The sequence below is a fragment of the Oncorhynchus gorbuscha genome, linkage group LG11, assembly GCF_021184085.1.
Source record: "Oncorhynchus gorbuscha isolate QuinsamMale2020 ecotype Even-year linkage group LG11, OgorEven_v1.0, whole genome shotgun sequence".
Classification (NCBI taxonomy): domain Eukaryota; kingdom Metazoa; phylum Chordata; class Actinopteri; order Salmoniformes; family Salmonidae; genus Oncorhynchus; species Oncorhynchus gorbuscha.
The window spans coordinates 37,137,960-37,158,659 of record NC_060183.1 but is presented as its reverse complement, the minus strand read 5'-3'; the positions used below and the strand labels follow the sequence as shown (position 1 = coordinate 37,158,659).

At 44.0% G+C, this 20,700-nt stretch overlaps 2 protein-coding genes across 2 annotated transcripts; both read left to right on the top strand.

Moving 5' to 3' along the window:
- Positions 1-895: 895 nt before the first annotated feature.
- LOC124048576 (protein AMBP-like) lies at positions 896-10,968 on the top strand. The gene is made up of 10 exons (XM_046369503.1): positions 896-1,062; positions 1,976-2,118; positions 2,241-2,317; positions 2,602-2,718; positions 3,591-3,692; positions 3,838-3,899; positions 4,156-4,243; positions 4,616-4,783; positions 10,174-10,347; positions 10,796-10,968. The coding sequence occupies exons 1-10, from the start codon at positions 949-951 to the stop codon at positions 10,822-10,824; spliced, it is 1,074 nt and encodes a 357-aa protein (XP_046225459.1). The 5' UTR covers positions 896-948; the 3' UTR covers positions 10,825-10,968.
- Positions 10,969-14,521: 3,553 nt separating this feature from the next.
- On the top strand, positions 14,522-20,398 carry LOC124047652 (cyclin-dependent kinase 5 activator 1-like). The gene is made up of 3 exons (XM_046367967.1): positions 14,522-14,953; positions 15,245-16,212; positions 20,197-20,398. Exons 1-3 carry the CDS (start codon positions 14,846-14,848, stop codon positions 20,396-20,398), a joined length of 1,278 nt encoding a protein of 425 aa, XP_046223923.1. The 5' UTR covers positions 14,522-14,845.
- The last annotated feature ends 302 nt before the right edge of the window (positions 20,399-20,700 follow it).

Genomic DNA, 20,700 nt, shown 5'->3' with positions numbered 1-20,700 from the left:
TCTGCCTATTGGATCGCAGCCCTGAGCGCATAAGAGTGTTTCGAGCGATTAAAGGGAGAGAGAGATAGAATTGGAGAGAATGTGAGATAGAGACGGGATACAGAAGAAACTTGGGCGACATATACTTAGAGCATTGTTCAACACAGAGTAGGAACATCGATCAATCAGAGCGGGCCAATCAGGATCCAGAACCCAATAATCAATATTGTTACCCATGGAGAGAGAGAGAGAGAGAGAGAGAGAGAGAGAGAGAGAGAGAGAGAGAGAGAGAGAGAGAGAGAGAGAGAGAGAGAGAGAGAGAGAGAGAGAGAGAGAGAGAGAGAGAGAGAGAGAGAGAGAGAGAGAGAGAGAGAGAGAGAGAGAGAGAGAGAGAGAGAGAGAGAGTGTTAGAGAGTGTGTTAGTGTGTGTGTGTTAGTGTGTGTGTGTTAGTGTGTGTGTGTGTGTGTGTGTGTGTGTGTGGTAGTGTGTGTGTTTGTGGGGGGGGTATGGTAGTGTGTGTTTATGTGGGTTTAGTTCCATATGTTTATCTGAGCAACTCATGTTCATACCACATACATAACAGGTTACATGTTTTTGTGATGAAGAACCACAGGGTTCAGCCCTTGAGCAATAATTGATTTCGCTATGCATGCTACAACTCTGTGGCGCTGAAATGTAATGATTTTTTCCCTCGTTAAATTCCACTTTGATGTCCAATGTTTCAGAAAAAGGGACAAACAGTCAGATAAAGGAGAACTTTGCTCTGCTTGCTGTTTGTTTTCTGCTGGAGTTTGAGGGGGTACAGAGAGGGGTAAATACATATGGGTCAATGCTCTCTGGTTTGCTAGCCTAGTCCAGTGGAGGGATGGAGGGATCTGAGGGTTGGAGGGGTGGGTGTGATCTCCCAGCAGATCCAGGGGCTCAGAGGAAACTCAGTCGGAGGTTCGTATCGGAGACACACAGACAGAATGCAGCAGGGTGCCATACTTGTGGTCCTTTTGGTCCTGGTGAACTCCCTCCATGGTGTGCCAGTGCTTGCCGAACCGCTCTTCCCCACACAGGAGAACTTTGACCTGAGCAAGGTAAGAGTTAGTCTCTTAGTCATCGCGGTTGCTCTTTCTCCCTTTCTCGTAGCCTTCCCAAGGAGTTTGCTCTGTCTCTCTTGCGTTCTCTCAAATATTCTTCAATAGCACAGCCGTAACCAGTTGCACGTTTACAAATGGTGCATACTGGATGGGTAGTTGTCTGATTCAGTTGAGAGGTCAAAATGTGTTTGCTTTTGATCAGCTTGTGCGGTCTAAAGTGTTTCTATGGGTGCCTGTTAATATCAGTAAATACTGCATTGTTGGTCTGTAAAAAAAAAACTCCATCTTGGAACCCAGAACCAAATTATGTTTTGGTTAATCATGCCACATGACCTGGATTTTAACCTTTATTTTAAGCCTTTTCCGGAAATGATAATTAGACCAAAAATGAAAGCAATAATTTGTCTGAGGATAACAAGAAATCAAGAAATGGGGACAGTTTGATGAAAAAGCTTTAAATAAAAGTTCAAATCCAGGTGTCACGTGAGCCGAGTAGTGCATACATATTATGTCTCTCCTTCTCTCTTTCTCTCTCTCTTTCTCTCTCTCTCTCTCTCTCTCTCTCTCTCTCTCTCTCTCTCTCTCTCTCTCTGTCTCTCTCTCTCTGTCTCTCTCTCTCTCTCTCTCTCTCTCTCTCTCTCTCTCTCTCTCTCTCTCTCTCTCTCTCTCTCTCTCTCTCTCTCTCTCTCTCTCTGTCTCTCTCTCTCTCTCTCTCTCTCTCTCTCTCTGTCTCTCTCTCTCTCTCTCTCTCTCTCTCTCTCTCTCTCTCTCTCTCTCTCTCTCTCTCTCTCTCTCTCTCTCTCTCTCTCTCTCTCTCTCTCTCTCTCTCTGTCTCTCTCTGTCTATCTCTCTGTCTCTCTCTCTCTCTGTCTCTCTCTCTCTCTTCCTCCCCCCTCCCTCCATGGGTCAGTTCATGGGGAAGTGGCATGATATTGCGGTAGCTTCCACCTGTCCCTGGATGCAGCGCCACAGAGGAGACTCAGCTATCGGCATACTGGAGCTGCGTGCCGGGGACACTGAAGGCAAAGTCAGCATGAAACGCAGCATGAAAAAGTGAGGTTACACACACACATGCGTGTGTCTCTGAACAGCCTCTAACAGTGCTACTGGATTCACCATAGCTTGACTAAATATATTATGGATGTACGTGTGTGTGTGCGCGTGTGCCTGTGTAGGCACGGGACATGTAAGCAGATCTCCGGTGATTATGAGCTAACAGACACACCTGGAAGATTCACCTACCACGTTGCCAGTGAGTCTTTAATGTCTGTTCATACCCTGAATCCACGAATCAAGTCATATCCCTTACCTCCTGGGCACTTGTAGTTCTGAAAAAAAAACATGTCCCCTCTGATATGCAAGATGGAATTGCAGCCAATGGCTTACACCATTCTAATACTCTCAGAATGGGAGGTAAGGGCCAGAGATTTTAAAACAAAATGTATACCACTGTCTTACCAGCCATATTTATGAAGTCAAAGATGGCAGGTCATTGACAGTATTATGTACTGTATGTCTGTGTTCTCCTCCATGCAGAGTGGGGGGCTGATGTTGATGCCTATGTCGTTCACACTAACTATGATGAGTATGCCATCGTCATGATGAGTAAACAGAAGACAGGTGGCGAGAAGAGCAAGTCTGCCAAGCTATACAGTGAGTGTCACTACTAATATGGAGCAGATAGCCTAGCGGTTAGTGTTGGGCCAGTAGCCGAAAGGTTGCTGGTACAAATATCCGTACAAATCTGTCGATGTTCCCTTGACCTAACCCTAATCCTAACTTGCTCCAGGGGTGAACGGGCTACTATGGTTGACCCTGTGAAGCGACACGTTTAACTGCACCTATCCGGTGTTTCTAACAAAACTTTTTAAAAATATAGATTTTTTTTACTAATGCACCTGTATAACACAACACCACTGAGACAATGGGCGGATTCGATTATGCTGGGCCGCAGGGCCCCGGGCAAAGGCCTGTCACATCATCCAGAAAAAGCAGGGAGGGAGGTGCTCTCTTCTCAAATTGAACCGTAATCTGTGCTGCTCTGTCATTTTTTTCAGCGAGGCATCGTCCAGCATCATATACAACATCTCTTTGCCCTGTGTAAATGTTTGCACTTGTCATTGGGAAGGCACTTTTGCATAGGAAAACACAGAATCCTACTAATTACTACCCATGCTTAATTACATTGCTTTTGTTTTGAGCCAACTTCGCCGAGGCCTTTGAACAGAGCACCTGGCTCACACCTGGGAGGTAGCCTGGTTCAAAATCTGATGCAATCAACTTTCAGCCGATGCAAAACACGCCTACACATGCGCCTGGGTGAGATTAGGAAGGCCCAAACAGAAATAAACAGAAATATGACAATGACTTTAGGAGTTGGCAGGACCACAAACAGATCTGGGACCAGGCAATTCACAACTATAATGACACAGCTATAATGTTATTATCGTATAAATATATATATTTTTTATGGTTAGTCCTGTATATTCTGCAGCAGAACTAAATTAAAATGCTCCCTCCTTCAGGCCGCACCATGGAACTGCGGACCACTATCTTGGACGACTTCAGGAGGCTGGTGAGGGAGCAGGGCATGGCTGACGACACAGTCATCATCAAACAGAACAAAGGTACAGACACACAAACGTGAGCAAAACACATGCGTACACAGGCAGGCAATGTGTGCACACAGGCACAAACACACACACACCTGTGACATCCACTATGTGTCTGAACATTCTTTGACCTTTGAACCCCTGCTGTCTCTCTCCACAGGCGAGTGTGTACCAGAAGCAGAGCCTGTAGCAGCAGAGCCTCCATCTGAGATTACGGCACCGGTACTTCCTGTATTCAATGATTCAAGTTTCAATGTTGAGTTTATACCCCGTATCAGAGACGGAGATTTCATTAAAAAGTGGATTTGGTTAAAGGAATTGAAGAAAGTTAATCAAATTCCAATTCCACATTTTCTTCATTGAAAAGCTTTGAAGATAATTTGAATTGGATTTGGAATTTCAGGAAACTTCCTGAATTGACTGGAATTGAAAGGGAATTGACCCCAACCCTGCTAACTTCTCACCTGTCTGTCTCCAGAGAGCTAAGAGGAACATAGTCCTCCCTGATCCTGCCCCTGTGGAGGGCTCCGGTATGGGTGATGACACCATGATCTTCCGGAGTGCAGGTGAGAGTGCATGATGGGCCTGCTAGCTATGCCATTGACCTCTAAATTGAAGGTTTAGCCTGCACTTTGTGTGGGTCTAGTCTGTGAATCTCTGGAAGCTGATAGAACCAATTATGTATATTACATATACAGTATATTGCATACATAATGTATGTCTATGCAGGGATGGACTGGCCATAGGGAAATTCTGGCAAATTATAATTATTTGGCTAATAACAGGGTCCTCGGAGGGGGAAATTATCCGGTGTTTTAGAAATTCCAGATTTCTGGTCCCAGTCCACCCCTGTGTCTATGGTTAGCACACACAATGCACTGCACTTACCAGACTGTCTGACTAACAGTGCTACACTGCTACCGTGCATCTCTCCTCAGAGTCCTGTAAGGCGGAGCCAGACGCAGGTCCCTGTTTCGGGATGGTGCAACGCTACTTCTACAACTCCACCAGTATGAGCTGTCAGCTGTTCACCTACGGAGGCTGTATGGGCAACCAGAACAACTTTGTAACCGAGAGGGAGTGTCTGCAGAGTTGCCGCACTGAAGGTGAGGGGATAGAGTGTAACAGAGGCGGTTATTCTGTAGGCAAACCACACTCGAGTGATGGGTAATCTTGTGGAAGACCTCAAGACTTCCGTTAGCTCCCCAGAGCTAATGCCTTGACTTTAGCTCTGTGGGCTAATACAGTCTTGTATAGATTACCTCAACTAGCCTGTAGCCCCGCACACTGACTCAGTACCGGTGCCCCCTGTATGGTGCCTCTTTGTTATTCTTGTTTTACTTTTAATTTTAGCCTATTTGGTGAATATTTTCTTCTTCTTGAACTGCACTGTTGGTTAAGGGCTTGTAAGTAAGCATTTCATGGTAAAGTCTCCACTTGTTGTATTCGGCTTAAGGGCTTGTAAGTAAGTATTTCATGGTAAAGTCTACACTTGTTGTATTCGGCTTAAGGGCTTGTAAGTAAGTATTTCATGGTAAAGTCTACACTTGTTGTATTCGGCTTTTTATTTATTTATTTATTTATTTATTTCACCTTTATTTAACCAGGTAGGCAAGTTGAGAACAAGTTCTCATTTACAATTGCGACCTGGCCAAGATAAAGCAAAGCAGTTCGACAGATACAACGACACAGAGTTACACACGGAGTAAAACAAACATACAGTCAATAATACAGTATAAACAAGTCTATATACAATGTGAGCAAATGAGGTGAGAAGGGAGGTAAAGGCAAAAAAGGCCATGGTGGCAAAGTAAATACAATATAGCAAGTAAAACACTGGAATGGTAGTTTTGCAATGGAAGAATGTGCAAAGTAGAAATAAAAATAATGGGGTGCAAAGGAGCAAAAAAAAAAAATTAAATACAGTTGGGAAAGAGGTAGTTGTTTGGGCTAAATTATAGGTGGGCTATGTACAGGTGCAGTAATCTGTAAGATTGACAGTTGGTGCTTAAAGCTAGTGAGGGAGATAAGTGTTTCCAGTTTCAGAGATTTTTGCAGTTCGTTCCAGTCACTGGCAGCAGAGAACTGGAAGGAGAGGCGGCCAAAGAAAGAATTGGTTTTGGGGGTGACCAGAGAGATATACTTGCTGGAGCGTGTGCTACAGGTGGGAGATGCTATGGTGACCAGCGAGCTGAGATAAGGGGGGACTTTACCTAGCAGGGTCTTGTAGATGACATGGAGCCAGTGGGTTTGGCGACGAGTATGAAGCGAGGGCCAGCCAACGAGAGTGTACAGGTCGCAATGGTGGGTAGTATATGGGGCTTTGGTGACAAAACGGATTGCACTGTGATAGACTGCATCCAATTTGTTGAGTAGGGTATTGGAGGCTATTTTGTAAATGACATCGCCAAAGTCGAGGATTGGTAGGATGGTCAGTTTTACAAGGGTATGTTTGGCAGCATGAGTGAAGGATGCTTTGTTGCGAAATAGGAAGCCAATTCTAGATTTAACTTTGGATTGGAGATGTTTGATATGGGTCTGGAAGGAGAGTTTACAGTCTAACCAGACACCTAAGTATTTGTAGTTGTCCACGTATTCTAAGTCAGAGCCGTCCAGAGTAGTGATGTTGGACAGGCGGGTAGGTGCAGGTAGCGATCGGTTGAAGAGCATGGATTTAGTTTTACTTGTATTTAAGAGCAATTGGAGGCGACGGAAGGAGAGTTGTATGGCATTGAAGCTTGCCTGGAGGGTTGTAAACACAGTGTCCAAAGAAGGGCCGGAAGTATACAGAATGGTGTCGTCTGCGTAGAGGTGGATCAGGGAGTCACCAGCAGCAAGAGCGACCTCATTGATGTATACAGGGAAGAGAGTCGGTCCAAGAATTGAACCCTGTGGCACCCCCATAGAGACTGCCAGAGGTCCGGACAGCAGACCCTCCGATTTGACACACTGAACTCTATCAGAGAAGTAGTTGGTGAACCAGGCGAGGCAATCATTTGAGAAACCAAGGCTGTCGAGTCTGCCGATGAGGATGTGGTGGTTGACAGAATCGAAAGCATTGGCCAGATCAATGAATACGGCTGCACAGTAATGTTTCTTATCGATGGCGGTTAAGATACCGTTTAGTACCTTGAGCGTGGCTGAGGTGCACCCATGACCAGCTCTGAAACCAGATTGCATAGCAGAGAAGGTATGGTGAGATTCGAAATGGTCGGTAATCTGTTTATTGACTTGGCTTTCGAAGACCTTAGAAAGGCATGGTAGGATAGATATAGGTCTGTAGCAGTTTGGGTCAAGAGTGTCCCCCCCTTTGAAGAGGGGGATGACCGCAGCTGCTTTCCAATCTTTGGGAATCTCAGACGACACGAAAGAGATGTTGAACAGGCTAGTAATAGGGGTGGCAACAATTTCGGCAGATAATTTTAGAAAGAAAGGCTCCAGATTGTCTAGCCCGGCTGATTTGTAGGGGTCCAGATTTTTCAGCTCTTTCAGAACATCAGCTGAATGGATTTGGGAGAAGGAGAAATGGGGAAGGCTTGGGCGAGTTGCTGTTGGGGGTGCAGTGCTGTTGACCGGGGTAGGAGTAGCCAGGTGGAAAGCATGGCCAGCCGTAGAAAAATGCTTATTGAAATTCTCAATTATGGTGGATTTATCAGTGGTGACAGTGTTTCCTATCTTCAGTGCAGTGGGCAGCTGGGAGGAGGTGTTCTTATTCTCCATGGACTTTACAGTGTCCCAGAACTTTTTTGAGTTAGTGTTGCAGGAAGCACATTTCTGCTTGAAAAAGCTAGCCTTGGCTTTTCTAACTGCCTGTGTATAACGGTTTCTAGCTTCCCTGAATAGCTGCATATCACGGGGGCTGTTCGATGCTAATGCAGAACGCCATAGGATGTTTTTGTGTTGGTTAAGGGCAGTCAGGTCTGGGGAGAACCAAGGGCTATATCTGTTCCTGGTTCTAAATTTCTTGAATGGGGCATGTTTATTTAAGATGGTTAGGAAGGCATTTAAAAAAATATCCAGGCATCCTCTACTGACGGGATGAGATCAATATCCTTCCAGGATACCCCGGCCAGGTCGATTAGAAAAGCCTGCTCGCTGAAGTGTTTCAGGGAGCGTTTTACAGTGATGAGTGGAGGTCGTTTGACCGCTGACCCATTACGGATGCAGGCAATGAGGCAGTGATCGCTGAGATCTTGGTTGAAGACAGCAGAGGTGTATTTAGAGGGGAAGTTGGTTAGGATGATATCTATGAGGGTGCCCGTGTTTAAGGCTTTGGGGGGGTACCTGGTAGGTTCATTGATAATTTGAGTGAGATTGAGGGCATCAAGTTTAGATTGTAGGATGGCTGGGGTGTTAAGCATGTTCCAGTTTAGGTCGCCTAGCAGCACGAGCTCTGAAGATAGATGGGGGGCAATCAGTTCACATATGGTGTCCAGAGCACAGCTGGGGGCAGAGGGTGGTCTATAGCAGGCGGCAACGGTGAGAGACTTGTTTTTAGAGAGGTGGATTTTTAGAAGTAGAAATTCAAATTGTTTGGGTACAGACCTGGATAGTAGGACAGAACTCTGCAGGCTATCTTTGCAGTAGATTGCAACACCGCCCCCTTTGGCAGTTCTATCTTGTCTGAAAATGTTGTAATTTGGAATTAAAATTTCAGAATTTTTGGTGGTCTTCCTAAACCAGGATTCAGACACAGCTAGAACATCCGGGTTGGCAGAGTGTGCTAAAGCAGTGAATAGAACAAACTTAGGGAGGAGGCTTCTAATGTTAACATGCATGAAACCAAGGCTATTACGGTTACAGAAGTCATCAAAAGAGAGCGCCTGGGGAATAGGAGTGGAGCTAGGCATTGCAGGGCCTGGATTCACCTCTACATCGCCAGAGGAACATAGGAGGAGAAGAATAAGGGTACGGCTAAAAGCAATAAGAATTGGTCGTCTATAACGTCTGGAACAGAGAGTAAAAGGAGGTTTCTGGGGGCGATAAAATAGCATCAAGGTATAATGTACAGACAAAGGTATGGTAGGATGTGAATACAGTGGAGGTAAACCTAGGTATTGAGTGATGAAGAGAGAGATATTGTCTCTAGAAACATCATTGAAACCAGGAGATGTCAGTGCATGTGTGGGTGGTGGAACTAATAAATTGGATAATGTATAGTGAGCAGGACTAGAGGCTCTACAGTGAAATAAGCCAATAAACACTAACCAGAACAGCAATGGACAAGACATATTGACATTAAGGAGAGGCATCCTTAGTCGAGTGATCAAAAGAGTCCAGAGAGTGGAGTGGTTGGTTTCGGGGTCAAGGCGATTTAGACAGCTAGCCAGGACATCGGTAGCAAGCTAGCATAGGAAGGGGGTCTGTTGTTAGCCACCTCTTGCGTTCCGTCAGTAGATTAGTGGGTTTCCGTGTGGTAGAGGGGATTAGTCCAAATCACACAACAACAAAAATAAAATAAAAACAATAGATATAGTTATAGAGGCCTAAGAATAAACATAATAATAATAATAAAAATAAATAAATTGTCCGATTGTCTATTCTGAGAGCAGCCGGTAAGACAGCTAACGGTTAGCAGGCCGCAGATGGGCGTTCAGGTAACGTCGAGACGGAGGAGCCAGCCGGATCTCCTTCGGGTAAACAACGTCGGCAGTCCAGTTGTGAAGGCCCGGTGGGGCTCCGCGTAGGCTGTAAAACGGGTCCGGGTCCCATAGGCTTAAGGGCTTGTAAGTAAGCATTTCTCAGTAAAGTCTACACTTGTTGTATTCGGCTTAAGGGCTTGTAAGTAAGCATTTCATGGTAAAGTCTACACTTGTTGTATTCGGCTTAAGGGCTTGTAAGTAAGCATTTCTCAGTGAAGTCTACACTTGTTGTATTCGGCTTAAGGGCTTGTAAGTAAGCATTTCATGGTAAAGTCTACACTTGTTGTATTCGGCTTAAGGGCTTGTAAGTAAGCATTTCTCAGTGAAGTCTACACTTGTTGTATTCGGCTTAAGGGCTTGTAAGTAAGCATTTCTCAGTGAAGTCTACACTTGTTGTATTCGGCTTAAGGGCTTGTAAGTAAGCATTTCTCAGTGAAGTCTACACTTGTTGTATTCGGCTTAAGGGCTTGTAAGTAAGCATTTTACGGTAAAGTCTACACTTGTTGTATTCGGCTTAAGGGCTTGTAAGTCAGCATTTTACGGTAAAGTCTACACTTGTTGTATTCGGCTTAAGGGCTTGTAAGTCAGCATTTTACGGTGAAGTCTACACTTGTTGTATTCGGCTTAAGGGCTTGTCAGTCAGCATTTCACGGTAAAGTCGACACTTGTTGTATTCGGCGCATGTGGCAAATAAAGTTTGATTTGATTTGATAACCTAGTTGATAATGTGGCAATGCTCAACCCACTTTTCTGATACATTATGGTGCTCATGACAGTATCCCATAGGCTGTGTGTAAGACTAGATGGTCTCTAATATGTTATCCTCCTGTCTGGTGGGGTGTGTCTCTCTACAGCTGCCTGCAGAATGCCCATGGATGCTCAACCCTGCACCGGGCAGCCCAAGATCTGGGCCTTCGATCCCAACTCTGGACTCTGTCTGGAATATAAAAAGGACTACTGCCAGGGAAACAGTAACAAGTTCTACTCCAAGGGGGAGTGTGACGAGTACTGTGGGGTGATGAAGGATGGTAAGAGAGATCTATATACATGCTCACACGCATACATGCATCCGCTAGTGACTGGATCGAGTTGCAACAAACACAGTTTTATCTCAATTTCTTCATTCAAAGACTCATTCATGGACGCTCTTACTGACAGTCGGGGCTGCTTTGCGTGATGTAGTGTTGTCTCTACCTTTCCCTTTGTGCTGCTGTCTGCGCCCAATGTCGTCTGTACCCTGTTTTGTGCTGATACCATGTTGTTGTCATGTTTTGCTGCTACCATGCTGTGTTGTCATGTGTTGCTGCCATGCTACGTTGTTTTATGTAGTGTTGTGTTGTCTCTCTTGTCGTGATGTGTGTTTTGTCCTACGTTTTCATTCAAAGGTTAAATTAAAAATAATTGTTTTTTTAAATATACAACTAAAAATTTAAATATGGCAATATATTTTCTTTTGACTGTGTATTTGTGTTACAGGAGAAACTGAGTTCCTGAAAGCTAACTGAAGGAGATTAGAGGTCATAAGGAAGAATACATCCTAACACATGAACACACAGCACAGATCACCGTCTGGGTTAGTCGTCTGACAGAATACGTAGATCATTCAATACAGAATAGAACACAACACAATAAAATGATGGATTAAGCTGCTTGGATTCATGTCTTTATGTGAGCTTTGTCTTTTTTTTTTTACATCAATAGTTGTCATAAAGTGCCTTACATTAACACAGTCTTCATGAATACATTTCATTGAGTTTATATGTGGTTGACCAACATTGTGCTTCTCTTGCTTGGAACACCGAGTGCTCAATTCAATCTGTGGCGCTGAAGAGCTGCGCTACAGTGCGATAGCACTGTAGACCTAGATTCAATCAGATTCAGCTTTAATTGGCGAGAACCAACACCAGCATGGCTGATGGTTTTAGCTGTGTCTGAGGTGGAACTGCATTGGAGCTGTCAAATCATTGATCAGCTGGCTGCTCTTGTGATCAGAAGCCACACCCCTCCCACTCGCATTAGAAGTCCGAGCGAGAAAGTGTGCGCTCTATAGAAATATAAAATATAAAATAATTTACCTAAATAATGAGGATTTCTAAAAGCCTAATTGAGGTGTGTATTACATCCAGGGGTGAGAACAGATTTCATTTCTTACAGATACAGGACACCCAATTGGGCGCACACTTTTTGTTTATGTAGAACAACAATTACAGGGTAGCCTACTCTGCTGACACTGACAAACGGATCAATACAATGTTTTCTTATTTTGACAAAAAGGGTTACACGAACACAATAGCATGTCTATCTACCTTGGAGGAGGAAATATTGTCCAAAAACAGTTTTTCCTTGATTGTATTTTTAAATGATTGCGACATGCCTGGCTGGGTCTCTCAGCTTGTCCCTGACAGTCGCAACTCAACAATCCTCTATTTGGGTAGCGAGTGCTGCAAATACCAAATGGTGGGCCCTTCCGACTGTAGGCTATGTGATGTAAAAACATTCCACAGCTTTAAAAAAAAAAAAGGAAAAGAAGCTAATGATCCTCTGTGGTCAAATCATGCTTTCTGGTGTTGTAGCCTATTATGAATAATTGTATTTATTTCTGTATTTAAGTCTGGCAGCCCAACTGATTGGCAAAGGTACTGCAAATTAAGAAATGTGACTAAACTAAATAAAAAGAAACTACACTATGAAACAAATAAATAATATAAAGAATTGGTAGTAAAAAAAAACTTTGGGGCACCTTAAATGAAATTTTGGTTAAAGACGATAACTCGGCCTCTTCATTCATTGAATCAGATGACTCATTCATCACAAAGCCCACTGATAATGCAAACTACTTTAATGACTTTTTCATTGGCAAGATAAGCAAACTTAGGTATAACATGCAACAAACACTGACACTACACATCCAAGTATATCAGACCAAATTTGAAAGACAAGAATTGTACTTTTGAATTATGTAAAGTCAGTGTGGAAGAGGTGGGAAAAAAATGTCTATCAGCAATGACAAGCCACCGAGGTCTGACAATCTAGATGGAAAATTACTGAGGGTAATAGCAGACGATATTGCCACAATTTAAGCCTAAAAGAGAGTGTGTGCCCTCAGGCCTGGAGAGAAGCTAAAGTCATTCCGCGACCCAAGAACAGTAAATATCATGACACAAGGCGAGACCCAGGTGCAGACACAGGAGGCAGATGGTTGGAGTACAATATTTCTTAATCCAATAGCGTAAGGCAAGAGAATAGTCATGGACAGGCAAAAACGGTCAAAACCTGAGTCCAAACGGTATTATTAATAAGCAACACCTGGAGGAGGTGGAGATAATTACAGGAACAGGTGAAACAGATCAGGGCGTGACAGTAAAGCCCCCTTTACTGGCTCAAATAGCCGACCAATCAGCCTGTTACCAACCCTTAGTAAACGTCTGGAAAATATTGTGTCCAGATACAATGCTGTTTTACAATAAACAAATTGACAACAGAATTTCAGCATGCTTATAGGGAAGGACACTCAACAATCACAGCCCTTACACAAATGACTGATGGCTGAGAGAAATTGATGATAAAATGATTGTGGGGGCTGTCTTGTTGGACTTCAGTGCAGCTTTTGACATTATTGGTCATAGTCTGCTGCTGGAAAAACATTTGTGTTATGGCTTTACACCCACTGCAATAATGTGGGTAAAGAGTTACTTGTTACTTTAATGGAAGCCTATCAAATATAATCCAGTTAGAATCAGGAATTCCCCAGGGTAGCTGTTTAGGCCACTTGTTTTTTTTTCATTTTTACTAACGATATGCCACTGACTTTGAGTAAAGCCAGAGTTTCTATGTATGTGGATGACTCAACACTATACACGTCAGCTACTACGACGACTGAAATGACATCAACACTCAACAAAGAGCTGCAGTTAGTTTGAGTGGGTGGCAAGGAAAAAGTTAGCACTAAATATTTCTAAAACTAAAAGCATTGTATTTGGAACAAAACACTCACTAAACTCTGATGCAATAAATAATGTGGAAATTGAGCAAATTGAGATGACTAAATTGCTTGGAGTAACACTAGATTGTAAACTGTCATGGTCAAAACATATTGATGCAGTAGTAGCTAAGATGGGGAGAAGTCTGTCTATAATAAAGCGATGTCCTGCCTTCTAAACACACTATCAACAAGGCAGGTCCTACAGGCCCTAGTTTTGTCGCACCTTGACTACTGTTCAGCCATGTGGTCAGGTGCTGCAAAAAGGTACTTAGGAAAATTGCAATTGGCTCAGAACAGGGCAGCACTGCTGGCCCTTGGATGTGCACAGAGAGCTCATATTAATAATATGCATGTCAATCTCTCCTGGCTGCAAGTGGAGGAGAGATAGACTTCATCACTACTTTTATTTATGAGAGGTATTGACATGTTGAATGCACCGAGCTGTCTGTCTAAAATACTGGCACACATCTCGGACACCCATGTATACCCCACAAGACATGCCACAAGAGGTCTCTTCACAGTCCCCATGTCCAGGACAGACTATGGGAGGCACACAGTACTACATAGAGCCATGACTACATGGAACTCTATTCCACATCAAGTAACTGACGCAAGCAGTAATATTAGATTTCAAAAACAGATGTTCTTGTTTTAATTTATTTATGGAAAGCCAGGGGCACAGTCTAACAATATTTTACAAACCAGATCAGAGGCAGTAGGGATGAGTTCTCTTAATAAGTGTATGAATTTGACCGTTTTGCTGTCCTGCCTGAGCATTGGAAATGTAACGAGCACATCTTTTCTTTCTGAATGTTGTCAAGTAGAAGTAAAAGAAATAGAGTAGAGAGAGAGTAAAAAATATATATACCTTCTCAAGTAAAGTACCAGTAACCACAGAACTGTTGTATGATTTTTTAAATGATTTAAAAACGTTTGAATGAAGTTGTATAAGCTTTTAATTCAGCTACTGCTGGTTCTTATGTTGCGTTTTAAATGAAAATGCAATTTAGCCTAATTTTATAGCGCATTTTAAGCTAGCCCTCCAGTCAGTCCTGACATAGAAGAAGGCCTGTATGCTCCCCACTTCAAATAGCGATTATAGGCGCGCAAATATTCGTCCCCAGGCCAAATGCGCATTATTGGAGTAGATTGCTGAAGTGAATTCACTAAAGCACAATTTAGGGGGAAGAATAGTCTGCTGGTGAACGAGATAAGCGGGAGCCTGACAGAGCTGCCAATATAATTTGACAGACCATTGATATCCATGCAAAACACTCGCCAGATACATGTTATTCAGCCACGAAGGACAGAAATGTAACGCCGTGACGTAACAGACACTCAGAGGTTATTTCGTTTTCAAATTATTGAGCTGGGCTGTATCAAATATGAGGCAAATTTTATCACGTTGAACGTCAGACTTTATTTATTTGTTTATTTATTTATTTTTGCCAACATCAAATGTATAATCTTTCACAAAATCGCCTCTATGACATACGTCTTTATTACGACGTGGAAACTCGATTTCAGAACCTTGGACAATTCTGATGGTCACAACCATAACAGCCTTGAACTCAAAGCACTGGACAACCCGTCTTTATCTTTCAATTAACAAAAATATACAAATATCTTTTTTACATATCAACTTGAAATCAGTGAGTAATATTTTTGTTTCACTTTGGAATGTTATATTGCTCATGTTTATGAACACAGAGCACTAATGCCTATGCTTAATACTGTGATTTAGAATCTGTCCCAAATGGAACCCTGTTTCCTGTATAAAGCACTGCTTTTGACCAGACCCTTTTGGGCCATGGTCAAAAGCAGTGCACTTTATATGGAATAGGTTGCCATTTCAGAGACAGCCAGAGGTGTGCTAGCTAGGCCAACCGAACTGATGCCATGCATTTCATTTTGCTAATATTGAAGCATTTTGTTTTCCACAGGCACTATTGACCATGGGAACCGCAATGTCTATCTCGCTCCGCAAGAAGGCAGTCCTCTTCAAAGATGGGCCGGACACTGTGGGCTACTTGATGGAAGTCCAGACCGGTAAGAGCGCAAAAGACAAGACTCTGAAGCGCTACTCACCATGGAGGCGGAGTGTGAAGAAGAAGAGCTCCAAGAAGGTGCAGGCCCATGAGAACACCAACCAAAACAACATTGCCCATCTGAGAAATGAGAACCTGGAGAAGTCTCAGTCCTTCTCCAACCCATCCACCCTCACCCTGGAGAAGTCTCAGTCCTGTGACAAGCTGTCCACCCAGGACCAGAGCACTCCAGCCATCTCCAACAGCTCCAACAACGCCGCCTTGTTGGTCGAGACGGCCCCCTTATCCAACTCAAACATGGCCCCCAACACGCCCCAGATGGTGACCATCCAAGACCTCGACACTCCCAGGAGGCTGGTGATGGTCCACGCTACAACCGGCGAGCTGCTGCGCTGCCTGGGTGAGTTCCTGTGCCGGCGCTGCTACCGGCTCCAGGACATGTCTTCCATGGACCCGGTGCTGTGGCTGCGGGTGGTGGACCGTTATCTGCTGGACAACTGCTATCAGAACCAGAGCTGCATCAATCCGGCCGCTGTGGTCTTCCTCTACATGCTGTGCCGCGAGGCGGTTTCCTCCGAGGTGGCCACCTTGCACGAGCTGCATGCTGTGCTGCTCACCTGCCTCTATACGACCTGCTCCTACATGGGCAACGAGATCGCCTACCCCCTGAAACCCTTCCTGGTGGACACCTGCAGGCAGACCTTCTGGATCCGCTGCATGACCATCACCAAGCTGATGAGTGTCAAGATGCTCCAGATGAACACAGACCCTAACTTCTTCTCCCAGGTGTTTGCTGACCTGAAGAACGAGAGCCAGAAGGAGGAGAAGAAGAGTCGCCTGCTCAGCGGTGTGTACAGCACTCAGTGAGGGGCCTTGGGTATAGGGGCCAGGGGAGGGCGGGTGCCAACTACAGTCTGACATTTCAAAATGGGAGGGAGGAGGAATGGTTGAGGGAGGGGGCAGAGGGTTAGCTTTGATGGGAAAATATGATTTATAGATTTTAAGGGTTAATGTGAGGGTTAAAAAAACACCCTATGGAACAACAGGAACTGTGAAGCAAAACAAACATTATCACACACACACACACACACACACACACACACACACACACACACACACACACACACACACACACACACACACACACACACACACACACACACACACACACACACACACACACACACACACAACGTACGCACTATACATACACATGGATTTAGTACTGTAGATATGTGGAAGTGGTGGAGTAGGGGCCTGAGGGCACACAGTGTGTTGTGAATATTTTGTAATGTTTTAAAATGGTATAAACTGCCTGAATTTTGCTGGACCCCAGGACGAGTAGCTGCTCCTACAGAAACTAACATGGATTCATAATAAATACAAATACAAATGATATTCTGCGATTGTCATTAGGCCTACACTTGTAGCCTGAATTGATGCATCATCCACTGTTGTCCACGCGCACCTTGGTCTCGGCCACTCATATCCGCCTCCACAAAATGTAAGTGTTCCCCACAAACCACAATGCAATTTGGAGAGTATGCCAACCGGTTTCCGATCAATTCACTAATCTTAATCTTAATTGCGTCTGACATGCAGTAATGTTAAATAATGGTATAATAGCATATAGTCTTCTGGACATGTTGTATTAATTGTGAAAGGCTCACGTTTTACCGGTATGGCATACCCACATAATTTATTTTACGGGACGCCATACCGGACCATATCGCCTTACTTTCACCCTGTCACGAATGTTGTTCCATGAATCGGACCAAAGTGCAGCGTGGTTTGGGTTCATCATCTTTCATTATGAGAAGCGGCACAAAAACAATAAAGAGCAAAGAAACGACCGTGCAGCTTTGTCGTGCTCAAAGGCAACAATACAAAAACAAGATCCCACAAAAAAAACAGTGGGAAAAGGCTGCCTAAATATGATCCCCAATCAGAGACAACGATAGACAGCTGCCTCTGATTAGGGACCATACCAGGCCAACATAGAAATGAAAAAACTAGACTACCCACCCTAGTCACACCCTGACCTAAGCAAAACAGAGAATAAAAAGGATCTCTAAGGTCGGGGCGTGACACACCCCTGATTACATCTCAGATTCAAGTGTTTGAACTTGTAAACAAGGCTGCATAGGATTTCTCTTATTGAAACTCCGTGCAGCCAATGTCAGTGGCGACACATTTTTTGTTGTTGTTGGTGTGCCTGTTGTGCCTGTTTTGCATGTTTTTTGGACATTAATATATGTCACATATCAGTTTGCAAACAGTTAATAAAGCTGCATACAAACATGGTCACTTTTTTTGCTTTCTTGAGTAAGGCATCCCCAAAATGCAAGTGTTTCAGCCAAGCTCAGTGCTTTCTGTGGTGGCGATTGGTAATGTTCTCTAGTTACGACATGATTGGCTCAGTGTTCTGTCACTCATGGGGACACTCCCTCACCACAAACTCTATGGGGAGAGCTCAAATATTTAAGCACATTGGGTGCAGCCATAGAGTTACATTAGAGGTGCCCATCCAAGAAGGATCAAGGTCATTGGCCACAGAAAAAAATAACGTCAAATCACATCATATCTACTGTAACTTTGATTGGACTGATTATGTCAACATAAAACTTTCAAAATCTTCATCATCATGAATCAAGTTGACAATCTACTGGGAAATCCTTTTAAATCCTTGTCACATGAAGAGAAATTATGAAGAGAAATTATAGATAAATCGTATAGTGATCATCGGCCATTGGATATAAACATTACACAACAATTTGGAAATCGCAAATTCAACAATGAGTGGTTTGGAAGGACTCAGTGCCTAACTGCAAGCATTGCAAAGCAATCACTAGACTGTGGTCCAAGTCTGGGTTTAAGGGTCTCTTTTCCAAGCTTAAAAGGATAAACATTCAACATAGGCCATGCTGTCAATCCAGCATGACCTCTGTCGCGTTCAAAACAACTGGAAACTCGGAACAGGGAAATCTCAGACTTCATTGAGTTCAAGACAACTGGGAATTCTGAAAAAACGAGGTCCGACTGGGAAAATACATTTTGAACAGTCACCCAACTCTGAGTTCCAAGTCGAGAACTCGGGCCTCTTTCTAGAGCTCCGACGTCATGATTCCTACCTGTTTTTTTCTGAGTTCCCAGTTGTCTTGAAAGCACCATAAATCCAGAGAATGCCAGACTTTGATGTCAAGGTTTGATGACAAAATGTGCCCACGAAGAACCGCCGTGCCACCTTCCTGTTCAAATGAGCACAGCACAACAAGGTGAATCCAAAGCTTCTCAATTCACATCACAAATAGCATGGTAAGTGCAGTTAGTATGAGTATTCAAACACAGCTATTGTCTTACTTTTGTATGACATCATCACTGTGGTCGGGCACCTTGCTGGAGAGGGAGGCGGAGGGTAAAGGAAAGCGAGACGGTGGATGGTGGTTGGAAGAGCGCTATTGATAAATACGAACATCAAGACAAAGCAGCTGCTTTATAAGTGGGATGCACTGTTGAGCGCTACATCCCGAGGGGTTCGTGCTGATTGTACGGAGATTGTGACAGCCAGTTAAATGGCTTCCCTTAAGAAGGCAGGAACAAGATATATGTCAGGAGAACTGCAGGATTATCATAAGGAGACGTCTACTTGGAATACGGAGGAGGAATGGACGGAAAAAGAGAGGCCGAGGAGGTCTAAGAGAGAGAGGGAGGAGGACGGTGAGCTTGAAGTCGGTTAAAAATGTCAGGGAAAAGGGAGATGGTTTGTAAAAGAAGATTGGTACAAAGAATAAGCAGGGTGAGAAGACAGGAGGAGAAATTGAAGTGAATGTATGGGCGAGGTATGGGTGTTGTGTGGTGAAGCACCGGGGGTGTCAGGATAAAGATGAGTCTGTGACAGTAGGAGTGAAGTTTCTGGGAAAAGTGGACCCTTGCCTTTTGGCAGATCCATTTGTGGTTTTGGGGTGGGCGAAAACAGAGTGCTGGAATTGGTGAGGGTAACCAGAGCTGGTCTTGTGATAATTGTTTGTGTTTCTGTTGGTCAGAGGGAGAAGGCGCTCTGGGTTAAACTAATGGTGGCAAGAGATGTGAATTGTTTTACGCTCAAGAAAAGGGTGCCATTGAAAGGAGTGAGTTCTGACTTGGTGTACAGGGAGAATACTGTAAGAACAGCCCATGTTCTGAATTCTGTCACTGTACATTCCAAAAGTGTTGAACAAATAGTTATATTGACCACACTCGTCCTAACTCGCTCATTCATGTCTTAATCGAAATTACGGGTTGCCTAATATACGCCAGTCGTCCCCTTATGCCATAGCTTGTACATATGAATTGTCAGTAGAACCCACATTTGTTTAAGCAAGTCAGCCATATAAGCTGTTTTTTTAAAGGCAATAAATGAGGCTGAATGAGCTGTTTCGCTGATAGCCAGGTGTAGCATTGGTAAGATTTTGGGACTGCTGTTGGGACAGCTTTATGTAGGCCCTAACAGTTAGTTGGGCAATGAATGTATTGTTTAGTGCTGTGTTGTGCTTTCCTGGCATGCATCACATGTTTTTGTTTTTGTTTGCCCCACCAAGATCTACATGCTAAAATCACCAGTGGTATTGGTCATAAGGCTATTGCAGATGATTCATTGATAGCCAACAACTAACATCTCATTTAAAAGTCAATTAAATATTTGATTGTCCCAGTAGAGGAATTCATTGTTTACAAACTATAAAGAAACTACAACAACAAAAAATACATGTGGGTCATTGTGGGTTTAGGTCTGACGTATGTGAATCAATAATCAGCAGAGGGAGATGTGGCTCCAGTAACAATTGAAGCCCTCGAGTACTCCCACCTAGCCCCAGCATCAAGCCCTCTCCGCCACCTCTCCTCCCCGGCTCTGCTTTGCTCCGATTGGTCCAACCAAGGAACAACTGGAGCGGTGCTAGCTTCCTGCTCCTGGTTCCCAGAGTTCCCGGCTCCTCTCTGCGCTGCGTTCCGCTGGCCCGTAGAATGCTGGGAATATCCGGAGAGGAAAAGGGAACTGACAGCATCGAGTGACCTTCCGTACAAGGGCACATCACCTGGTTGGACTGAGAGAGGTGCCAAATAAATACACCACTGGCCCAGCTCGGGGCTTTTTCACAGACAAGTCTCACACAACTACTAGCACGTACACATGGCTCAGGAGACCCTTGCAGTTTAGCTTTCACATCGAAATAGAATAGAATACACGTTCACTCTCAGGCTCGAGACAATGATGCATTCACACAGACGTGCACAGTCAGTGCTTTAGCATAGTCTCTCACTTTTGCATGCAAACATGCTCTCAGTGTACGTGTGTGTACATCCAGTGCTTTCAG